This window comes from Halichoeres trimaculatus, unplaced genomic scaffold (assembly GCF_033239565.1).
Source record: "Halichoeres trimaculatus isolate MK-OKI-2021-1 unplaced genomic scaffold, fHalTri1.1 fHalTri1_scaffold_24, whole genome shotgun sequence".
Taxonomy (NCBI): Eukaryota; Metazoa; Chordata; class Actinopteri; order Labriformes; family Labridae; genus Halichoeres; species Halichoeres trimaculatus.
Genome location: NW_027437202.1, coordinates 9,281,218 through 9,292,506, shown reverse-complemented (window position 1 = coordinate 9,292,506; position 11,289 = coordinate 9,281,218). Strand labels below are relative to the sequence as shown.

The 11,289-nt window shown below is 54.9% G+C and overlaps 2 protein-coding genes across 2 annotated transcripts; one reads left to right on the top strand and one right to left on the bottom strand.

Moving 5' to 3' along the window:
* The first annotated feature begins 884 nt into the window (after window positions 1–884).
* On the top strand, window positions 885–3,705 carry desmb (desmin b). Its single transcript, XM_074664456.1, has 9 exons — window positions 885–1,470; window positions 1,649–1,709; window positions 1,846–1,941; window positions 2,238–2,399; window positions 2,480–2,605; window positions 2,691–2,911; window positions 2,993–3,036; window positions 3,158–3,246; window positions 3,557–3,705. Exons 1-9 carry the CDS (start codon window positions 896–898, stop codon window positions 3,596–3,598), a joined length of 1,416 nt encoding a protein of 471 aa, XP_074520557.1. The 5' UTR covers window positions 885–895; the 3' UTR covers window positions 3,599–3,705.
* On the bottom strand, window positions 3,703–11,289 carry tmem198ab (transmembrane protein 198ab). Its single transcript, XM_074664468.1, has 5 exons — window positions 10,931–11,289; window positions 6,212–6,460; window positions 5,543–6,124; window positions 5,266–5,462; window positions 3,703–5,192 (listed from the first exon to the last, which is right to left on the bottom strand). The coding sequence occupies exons 2-5, from the start codon at window positions 6,366–6,368 to the stop codon at window positions 5,040–5,042; spliced, it is 1,089 nt and encodes a 362-aa protein (XP_074520569.1). The 5' UTR covers window positions 6,369–6,460; window positions 10,931–11,289; the 3' UTR covers window positions 3,703–5,039.

Below are 11,289 nucleotides of genomic sequence, written 5' to 3'. Positions count from 1 at the left end.
AAAAACACTTAAACATCTCTATTAATAGTGTGGGACTAACAGACATTATTAGAGGAGAAAGAGTGTGACTTTGTCTGTTAACATCAGCAGTTTACTGCCTCTCATATCACCTGTAAGCAGTCTGCAGACACTGTTTCATTTTAATTTAACTCATTAAAGTTATTGAGATTAGATTATAATATAATTAGATTTTAAACCGTCTCATTGGGAGTCTTTTGGTTTAAAATCTGTTTTTCCTAACCTGCTGACTTTGGCCTGTTAAAATCAAACAGTTTTAACCCCAGAGCACTTTAAGCTCTCCAGTGTTGCTCTCATCATCAGTGACACTCATTGTTTGGGGCTGTAGCTCTCTGCTGTGGGAACGCTCACAGGCACATGTTGTTCCTCTGCGTCCAGGATGAGATAGTTTTCCTTTTTAAGGCAGGTCGGTCTACGCTTTCCCCAACAAATGCTGTCACTAACAACCTGCACAGCTTCACCATGTGAGGACGGCGGAGCTGGAAAGGACGCCATCCATCCTTGCATCCTCGCATCGTTATGTGGTGAGGTCACAGGAGGGAAGAAGGGGACTTTCCTGTGGTTGAACGTCGCTCTGATGGACGGTTAGGAGAAGAAAAGGAAGAGGGATGGAGAGGAGAAGAAGAAGAAGAAGAAGAAGAAGAAGAAGAAGAAGAAGAAGAAGAAGAAGAAGAAAAGTGGAGGTTTGGAAAAAGAAAGGTGGAAGATGAAAAGATGAAGGGAGAGGAAGAGTGAGAAAAGACAGAGACGTAGACGTAGAGAGGCTGAGGGGGGGGGGAGGTCCCAGAGAGGAGGAGGGGAAAGTGAGGGGAGGGGGGAACTACAAATAGCAAGGGGGACCAGGTTCCTCCTCAGTCCTCGTCTCTGTTGCACCAACATGGCGTCCTACTCCTCCTCGGCTCAAACCGCCTCCTCATACCGCAGACACTTCGGCCACGGCGGCTACGCCTCACCCTCCCTCAACCGGTCCATGCTGGGCCACGGGGCTGGGGGTGGGGGTCATGTCTCCTCTAGGGTCTACGAGGTGACCCGGACCAGCTCCACACCAGTCTACAGAGTCTCCTCCAGCCACTACGGGAAGCCTCTGGGGTCCTCCCGGGTCTCCATCGGCCGCTCCTACGCCGGCCTTGGCGAGACGCTGGACTTCAGCCTGGCAGACGCCCTCAACCAGGAGTTCATGACCACACGGACCAATGAGAAGGCAGAGCTGCAGCACCTCAACGACCGCTTCGCCAGCTACATCGAGAAGGTCCGCTTCCTGGAGCAGCAGAACCAGGCCATGGCGGTGGAGGTGGAGCGGCTGCGTGGGCGCGAGCCGACCCGCATCGCCGACCTGTACGAGGAGGAGATGAGCGAGCTGAGGAGGCAGGTGGAGATCCTGTCCAATCAGAGGTCACGAATCGAGGTGGAGCGGGACAACCTGGCTGACGACCTGGACAAGCTGAAACTCAGGTGGGAGGGGCTTAGCGGGGTGTGTGTGTCTCTTTAAGAAGATGTGTGTGACACAGACTGAATGTTTACACTGAGCTCTTCTATATAAGGATCTGCTATCCTCTGTGTGTGTGTGTGTGTGTGTGTGTGTGTGTGTGTGTGTGTGTGTGTGTGTGTGTGTGTGTGTGTGTGGCTCCAGACTCCAGGAGGAGATCCTCCAGAAAGAAGAAGCAGAAAACAGCCTGGCTGCGTTCAGAGCGGTGAGCCGACACTCCTTCATCTCTCACTTCATCACCTCCTCCATGCTCTCCTCCATGCTCTCCTCCATGCTCTCCTCCATGCTCTCCTCCATGCTCTCCTCCATGCTCTCCTCACTCTCTGAAATCTCCCCTGCAGGACGTGGACGCTGCCACCCTGGCCCGTCTGGACCTGGAGAGACGGATCGAGACTCTGCAGGAGGAGATCGCCTTCCTGAAGAAGATCCATGAAGAGGTCTGTGTTCCTCCTCACAGCTCCTCGTCACTGCTCCTCCTTCTGTCCGTTTAGATCACTCTCTGTTTGGGCTGTGAGTGTGTGTATGTCAGCATCTGTTGTTACAAGTGTGTGTGTGTGTGTGTGTGTGTGTGTGTGTATGTGTGTGTGTCTAAGCTGACAGATTTATGAATGAAGGCTTGTTACAGTCGCGTTCCAGGACAGAAGAGGTTTTAGGGTCACAGTGAAGGTCACCTCCCCTGACCTCCCCTCTCCTCCTCCTCCTCTCTCCTCCTCCTCCCTCCTCTCCTCTGCAGGAGATCCGTGAGCTGCAGACTCAGATGCAGGAGACTCAGGTGCAGATCCAGATGGACATGTCCAAACCGGATCTGACGGCGGCGCTGAGAGACATCAGAGCCCAGTACGAGGGCATCGCCGCCAAGAACATCGCAGAGGCCGAAGACTGGTACAAGTCCAAGGTAAGGAGACATGGAGACAAGGAGACATGGCAGTGACAACAGTAGACCTGACCTTTGACCTTTGACCTTTGTTGTTCCAGGTGTCTGACCTGAACCAGGCCGTGAGTAAGAACAACGAGGCTCTGAAGCAGGCGCGGCAGGAGACCATGGAGTTCAGACACCAGATCCAGGCCTACACCTGCGAGATCGACTCCCTGAAAGGCACCGTACGTCTCTCACACACACACACCTTCACACACACTCTTCATCATCATCATCCTCCTACAGTCTGTCTCTTGACTCCTGATCCAGAACGAGTCCCTGATGAGGCAGATGAGGGACATGGAGGATCGCCACGGGCGTGATGCGGGCGGTTTCCAGGACACCATCGCCCGCCTGGAGGCGGAGATCTCCAACATGAAGGATGAGATGGCACGCCACCTCCGAGAGTACCAGGACCTGCTCAACATCAAGATGGCTCTGGATGTGGAGATCGCCACCTACAGGAAGCTGCTGGAGGGCGAGGAGAGCAGGTGAGGCTGGTACGGAAACGATGATGATGATGATGGGATGAAGGAGGTGGTTTCTGACCCCTGCTGTGTCTGACCCTGCAGGATCACCATGCCTGTGCAGAGCTACTCCACGCTGAGCTTCAGGGGTAAGATGCAGCTGTCCAAACACACCACTAGAGGGTGCTCACTGCAGCTCTAGACTCATCATCATCCTCTTAGTGAAAGTTCAGGTGGTGAAACTTTGTTTTGCTCTGTCTGCTCCACCAGAAACCAGCCCTGAGCACCAGCAGCGCTCCTCTGAGACGCACTCCAAGAAAACGGTTCTTATCAAGACCATCGAGACCCGGGACGGAGAGGTAAACACAGAGTCCTCATCCTGAGCTGTGGTGCTGATGAAAAGCGTGACCTTTGACCCCTCCTCAGATAAAACCACACTGTTTCCTCACACCTACACACACATGCAGCGACACGTCCGCAGCGTGCCACGTCTGGAGCACGTTTCACCCTCAGCCTCCTGGTAAACATACGTCCCAGACGAGCCGAGGCAGGTCTTTTATTTTCAGTACAATCTGATTTATATCACAACCAGATCCTGATCCTGATCCAGACTGTGACGGCTGAGATAAAGTTCCTGTACTCAGACTCTCACTCTGTTTCCTCCCGCAGGTCGTCAGCGAGTCGACGCAGCACCAGCAGGACATCATGTAACAAGGAGCAGACGGCGCCTGAGACGGACTGGTGTCAGAAAAAGAAAGAAGACAAGTTTAAAAACAATAAAAAGTTAAAGGACGGTGTTTTTCTTTAGGTGTTTTTATCCTGACAGAGAAAACAGAGAGAGGAGAGAGGAAGAGGAGGAGATGAGAAGGTGTGAAGATACAGAAAGAGGACTCAGACGCTCTGATGCTCACAGGCCCGTAGGAACACATGCTTTAATGATCATAACTCAGTCAGTAGAAAAGCATGGAGTTACTGGCCTACAGTGGTGACGTTGCACTCTCCTTTACAGAAAATAAATAGCTCCGCCCATAAATACATCCCACAGGAACAGACCCCGTCTCCTTTCAGTTCCATGTCTGAGAAAAATGAATAAAAGCAACAAAAAGTTCAGTAAGTGCTGTGTTTATCTACACGTTTCACATCGATGCACATGAAGGGGTGGGGGTGCTCGGTGGAGGCCTAAACGGAGCCACACAGGGCTGACGGAGGGGGGTGGAGTCATGCACTGATGATTAAAAATGGAGCATCTACCCACCTCCCCCCAAAATCTGCTCTGTCCCTTTAAAAAGGTCAAAGATAACAAAGTATTCACATTTTCACAGGTGACAGAAATGTTTCGTTGTCCTAAATAAAGAGAGACAAAGCACGCGTTGGGAGGACCAGTGGTTTCAGTCCAGACTCCTCCTCCTCCTCCTTCATCCTCCTCCTCCTCGTTCAGACCTGATCAGCCGTATTTACAGCAGCAAACGTTTCACATTTCAGGAAACCTTCAGACCTATTTTCTGTGTGTGTGTGTATCTCAGCTGAGTGCTGTGTAAATATGGCTTTCTGACGGTCAGCTCTGAGCCGATCCAGACGTCCACGAGCCAAGACGACTGTTTTTACCCTGCTTCCTGTAGCTCCACGGCTACACGCTAAAATCCCTCTGTGGTTACGTTTAATGCCAAAACAAGCCGCCACGTGGGATCTGCCAGTGACCCCTCTTCCTCAGCTGAGTGGTTCAGTCCAGGAGGAGCAAGGCACCCATTGAGCACACGTTAAGAGGCGTATGGTCCAGCACCGAGGGCGACAGAGATCTTTAAAAACATGAGAAGGTTTGTAGTCCAGATGGCACAGAGAGAATCTAAGGTCCTGGTTTTCTGAAGGTCTCCGAGCATCTCACACACACCAGCTGGGCTCAGGTCTCCAGCGCCTGTTTGGACCTGAGGCTGTGATCCCTGATGGTTGGACTGGAGTCATGAACGCTGGGCCGGGTGCAGCAGGTTCCTGCAGAGCGCTGCTGTTGGTGCGTGCATGCATCTGTGACAGACAAACCTCGGCAACACATCCAGGGCTCCTGCAGGGGGCGCTGAACCCAGCCGAGCTTTATGACCCAACAGAGAAGAAACACGTCTCACATTTTAGGAAAATCCAGCCGTAAATTAACTCCTCCTCAGACTCGTAGTGAGGGCCCTGCAGCTCCGGTGAGCGGTGCTGTGGAGCCACAGTCGTAGCCCACATCCACCACAGAGTGGGGTCCACCCACCAGCCGGCTGGGGAAGGGCTGGCCCTGCACCTGCCGGTCCCTAAAGCTCTGGATGTAGCTCTGTGGAGGGAGGAGACGCATGAGACGGACAGAAAAACACATCAGCACAGGAAACAGGAAGAAGGGTCCTCACCGGCGAGAGGACGTCTGTGTCGTAGCGGCGGATGGGGTTGGGCTTGCGGCGGTAGGCGGGCTCAGCGTGGAGCTGCTTGGCCTGGTGCTGGGAGGAGGCGGAGCCTGGCTGCTGCTTCTTTTTCTTCTTACGGTAACGGTCGTCCCGCTGACGGATCCGCATCACCTGCATCCTCCTCTGCTGCCGGCTGATGATGACTGCAGAGGTCAGAGGTCACAGGTCAAAGGTCAGGGTTAATAACAACACTTTAAGGCTTACATGAGCCACATTTCCTCACCCTTGGTGTGGGAGTATCCCTCCGCCGTCACCTTCCACTGCACGATGACCCCCAGCAGAGTGAGCGCCGGCCACACCCCCAGCACCACCCACGTCAGCCAGCACACGGGCTTCCCAGGCGCCGCCTTCATCCGCTCGTACATGTAGAGCACGAGGGCGAAGAGCTCCACGAAGTAGTCCACGGCCACGGTGATGACGGCGGCGCCGAACACGGCCGTGGACAGCGTGGTGAAGAGGCGCTGCCACTGCAGCGTGAGCACGGCGAACAGCATGCCCAGGCCAAGCAGCACGCCCAGAGGCACCCAGACGGAGCGCGGCGGGCTGTCGGACAGCTCCTCCATGCCCACCAGGGTGGCCACGGCCACCAGCAGGCCCAGCAGCAGGCCCACCATGAAGAGGCCCACGCTGCGCACCAGCATGGTGACCAGGCCGCAGAGCGTGCCGATGCCCAGGCCGATGCCCACCGAGGCCTCCACGCTCAGCTGGGTGTCCAGAACGCGCTCCTTGTAGCAGAGCATGAAGATGACGACGGAGCCGAACATCAGGCCCGTCAGGAACATCACGGCCTTGAAGCAGCGATAGCCTGCGGTCAGAAACACAGACAGGAGAGGGGTGAGGCCTCCGCCGGCTGCTGGCTACTGGCTCCGCCCCCTCTGGGACCAGGACTTACCGAAGAAGCAGTAAATGATGCCGAAGAGGCAGCACATGGAGCAGACCACCGAGGGAACCACTTTGTAGCGTCCGCCCGGGTCCCCGCAGCCGTCCAGCCGCTCGGGGCTGAGCTCCTGGTCGGGGTGGGCCAGCATCGTATCCAGGGTGGTCGTCATGGTGACCAGGAGGCGAGAGGGAGGAGAGGAGATCAGGTGGGAGGTGAGGGGCAGGGGAGGCTACGGGGCAGCAGCCGGCCGCACGGTTTCACCTGAGGAGGAGGAGAAAGAGATTTAAGGTTAAACGCTCGCCAAGCTCCTCACCTCACCTCCTCACCTCAGCTCCTCTGAGCTCCTTTGTTCACTTTGCTCCTCCTCCATCTGACGGAGGCTGCAGCTCACCTCATTTCACCTCCATTCACCTCGTTTCCTCCTCTTTGTTTCTGTCTCTCAGTCAGTTTCCCTCCTCCTCCTCCTCCTCCTCCTCCTCCTCCTCCTCCTCCTGCTAACAGCCACATGAGGACAAGCTGCTCTTTCTGCTCGGCTGATGTTTGTATGCATGAGACGTCTGATACACACGAAGATCCCCTTTCTGTATGAATGCTAATAAAGATAAAAAGCAGGAACCAAACTCCCTCCTCCTCCTCCTTTCCTCCTCTCCTTTCCTCCTTTCCTCCTCCCTCTCGGGGTGAGCTCGGTTCAGTCTGACTCTGAAGGTTTCTGGGTCAAACTTTCTTATGCAACTCTCGTCGAGGGAACTTTCAGCAGCTCCATCGCTCCCTTCCTCTCTTCACTTCTCTCCTCTTTTGTGTCCTTCTGTCACACATCCTTCCTACTCTTCCTCAAACGCTGCCTTTGCCCTACTTTCCTCCTCCTCCCTCCTCGTTTCCTGACTCATCAACCTGGATAATCGTCTGTTTGTGTCAGGTACGGGGGCTGAAACTGGTCCTGCGTGTTCGAGCGTTTCTGAGGAAAACAAACTGGAGTGTTAAAGTGTGTGTGTGTGCGTGGAGGCCGAAAAAAACGTCAATAAAGCCTGAGAAATGTCTGCACACACACACACACACACTCACACACTCTTTTATCCGCATTTCCATCCAAACATGTCGTATTAATAATCATCTCTGGGTGGAGGATTAACGGGTCACGGCCGACTGAACTCCTGCGTGTGTGTGTGTGTGTGTGTGTGTGTGTGTAAAGATTAAGCCATTTTTGTGATCGCAGATCAAACGTGCAGACAGAACAGATCATCCTCTGAAAAGATCAGACTGAGAGGAGCCTCCTCCTCTTCCTCCTCCTCCTCCTCTTCCTCCTCCTGTGTTCTCATCAGCTGCAGCAACCAAAACAACAACAACACAGTCCCCCTCATCACGGCCTGCTTCCTGTCTGTTGCCATGACGACCCAGGGATGCTGACAGACAGCCGACAGTTGGCTCCGGTCCAAAGTCTGACCAATAGAGGAGCTGCTTAAACTTCCATAGCAACAGCAGGAGGACCAATCAGAGGCCTCGTCTCTTCCTCTGCCTGTGTGTGTGTGAAACATGCTCCTGAAGGTTTCTCCTCACACTCAGCGACTCTGAATCAAACCCCTCCTGCTCCTTGCTGAGGGGAGCAGCAGGGGGCCCACAAACAGGGTCAAGAAGGAGACGCAGAGCACAGAAACCGCTTCAGACCCTCCTGGATGTGGACTCTGGATGTCTTACGCTGGATCCAAACACACGCTCATAAAAGAGACAGAAAGAGTGATGTTAGCTTCAGCTTTCATCGCCCTGTGACTCACTCCACCTCGTGTTTCACTCCTCTCCTCAAACAGCATCAATCAGGGACATGATGGGCTCATGTAGACCGGCTGACACCCAGCTGTGCTAATCCAGTCGGCTGCTGATGCTGTGAACATGATGCAGCTCAGAAAATGTGGTTGCACCTCCTGCTGCGAGGAGTCGGAGAAGTGCATCTGCAAACGACTCTTTTTAAAAAGTCTGAACCATCTGTGCAACAGATTCCTCCATCCCCAGCTCTGACCTTTGACCTCCCCTTCAAACAGACACCAGCTCTGTCTCTGTCCTCCTCCAGATCCTCCTCTCCTATCTGTGTTTGGAGGACGAGGGCAGAGAGGAGAGAGGAAGAAAAGACAACAAACGCCAGTGGCTTTCCCACCGTGCGGCGTTACGTAACCTCCTCCTGACGCCTGACTCACAGGACTCAAACACAGATCCTGGACCCCGTCCCTATCACTGACCTGAGCCGGTCTGATGTGGCCTCCCTGAATTCCAGCAGCTTAATGAGAAAATGAAGCGCAGCACATGACGCAGACAGACCTCTCTCTGTCCAAGGTAACAGGCTGCTGGGAGCGCTGCCAGGACCCGGCCCGCTCATGACGGGCTGCGAGCGAGCTGCCAGGATCCCGTCGCTCGCAGGAAGGCCAGGAGTGTCACAGACTGCGTGTCAGCTTCCGGGAAAGAGGGGCTGATGGCGTCAATGGGCACGCCGATAACAAACGCCATGACCCTGCACATGTTGATCGATACGGCTGGGAACGTGACACAGGGACCAGGATCTGATACCTCCAACTCTCCATCACTTCATGAATGGATGAACGGCCATTCTCAGGCTCTCCTCCACCCGTCAGGGAGGAGTGACTCACCCTGTTTTCACCAGATGAAGACGTCATGTGACCAACCATCAGCAGCTCTCACCCACAAACACCCGGAGCCCAGGAGGCCGAGGCGTTTTCACACCTCCTCAGTGTTACATAAGGCGCTGAGTGAATGAGCTGCTCCGTTATAAAACCACACAACAGATGTCAGAGGAGGAGGAGGAGGAGGAGGAGGAGGAGGAGGAGGAGGAGGAGGAATCAGCAGGAGCGGAAACCTATTCCTCTCCACATGCAGGCTTCAGTCTCTGTTTCCTTCTCTCCTCCTCTCCTCTCCTTTCCTCCTCCCTTGAGGCCTGGAGACATCCTCTCTCTGATCACTTCCCATCATCCCGTGCTTCATCTGAGCAGCGTTGATAATCCCGCCGTGTTTGGTCTGCTCGCCGCTCATACACAGATAATGAGATTCAATCGAGCGGCTGGAGACGGGGTCAGACCAGCGCTGGATTAACAGCCGGCTCCTCACGGTCCCTCGGGGCCAGGTGACCCCAGACCTGCAGCGGCCCGTCTGAGGACTCAGAGCGAGCAAAAACAGACTTACATAACCCCAAACCTTCACAACAAAGAGCTCTTTTCTGGCCTAATCCTGCTGCTCAGTATGAGCGAGCGGCTCCAGACCGGCTCACTCCTCCTGCAGGAGCCGCTCAGGAATACCAATGAGCGTTGCTCCCCTGGAGGAGGGACGGGGGAGCTGGACTTGTTGATCGGCTCAAACATCTTTCTGCTTCATGACCAGTTCACTGAGGCTGATCAATGCCGGACACGTGCAGGAATTACCCATGATGCTCTCTGTGACCTCTCAGCAGGGGGTCGATTCCTCTCAGGCCTCCACAGCGGGACAGAGCAACAGTTTGCAGCCTGTGTCTGCCTCCCTGCACCTGTCAGCTCTGATCCTCTGAGACAACATCTGGCCCGGACCGCCCGCAGCGCCCGCCTCGCCGCCGCTCCACCAGACGCTGCTGATGCTCCTGATGTGGGAATGAAAGCAGCTAGAGAGAGAAAACAAGCGTGGGCCTCCATCAGATCATCATCATCAGCTGGAGGACGAGCCGCCCCCCCCCCCTCAGCAGGCCCAGACACACACACTCAGGGAGGGAGGGGCTCATGGTGACCCACTCCTGGATCTGAACCAACGTGTTGTGGCATCTTCATTGGAGCTGTGGCGCCTGGCGGCTCTGATAAGACGGCGTCCTGACACTCAGTGAATACACAAACAGCTCACAGGAGTGTGTGTGCATGTGTGTGTGTGTGTGTCAGACAGCTGCTCTCACTCCTTCACACTGAAAAACACCTCTCATGAAACTGTCGTCTCCTTCTCCTCAAGCTGCTTCTGCTTCACTTAGCAATTTCCTACACTACCCACAATGCACTGGGATGTCCTCCAAGGAACATCCATCCACTCTACTCACACTGGATAATAGATGAAGGTGCAGCAGAGTCAGACTGTTTGAGCTCAGCTTGGTGCTGGACCAGAGGTTTTTTGAGTCTGATCCGATCAAACATCAGGATCTGTGAGGATCCGGTTTTCATCCTGCAGGAGGAGCATGAACCAGAAATAGAATCCCATTATGAGGCTCAGAGCTGGAGCTACAGGTCCCAGGTCTCAGGGAGTCCTGAGTCAGAGCACACAGAGCTCCCTGACCCCCCTGAGCCGAGCTGAGGTGAGAGGAACAGGTGGGTCCTCTCAGGGTGAGCAGCTTACACGGAGAATGTTAAATCCAGATTGAGAGCTTTAATCAGCCACACTGAGCTAAAACTGGTCCTCAGAGTCCTTCAGGGACTCCCCCTGCTCCACACAGAGCTCCACACAAACCTCTACTCCAGTAAACACACCATCCACTCATCCACTCATCCCTCCATCCATCTGCTGTGATGAGAGCCATGATCGACCCTGATGCGCCATCCGGGTCAGACATCCCCTCCATCACAGCAGCCAGCTGACCCCATTACAGCCATCAAGCCCACCCAGGCCTCCCCCTCTGCTCACCTGACTCCACATCCCCCTGTTTACCCCCTCTGAAAGCAGGTGTGTGAGCGTGCGTGTGTCTGAGACAAAGAGACGCACCGTGCGCGTCAGGCGGACACTCACCATCGTCCCAGACAGGCTGACGCGCCGCGTCCGCGTTCACATGTCGGCAGAAATCTCCTCCTGAGCCTGAAACATCCACCATTTTCTGCCGTTTCTGCCCCGCCTGGGTGTGCTCCTGTCGGTGTGGAGTCCGTCTCTCCCCGGCGGAGCGCAGGGCGGTGGATCCCGACCTGACTAGTCCTCCATGAGGGGGAACGCGTCCGATCCGGGCTGGATTAGCAACAACCCGGTCACATACCGGAGGAGAGGCGGATTCAGGAGCTGGAGGTGTCGATGAGGAGCAGGAGCATCCAGGCTGTGGTCCGGATGGATGGATGGATGAATGGATGGAGGATCGAGCTTCACGGTGCGTCGGGAGA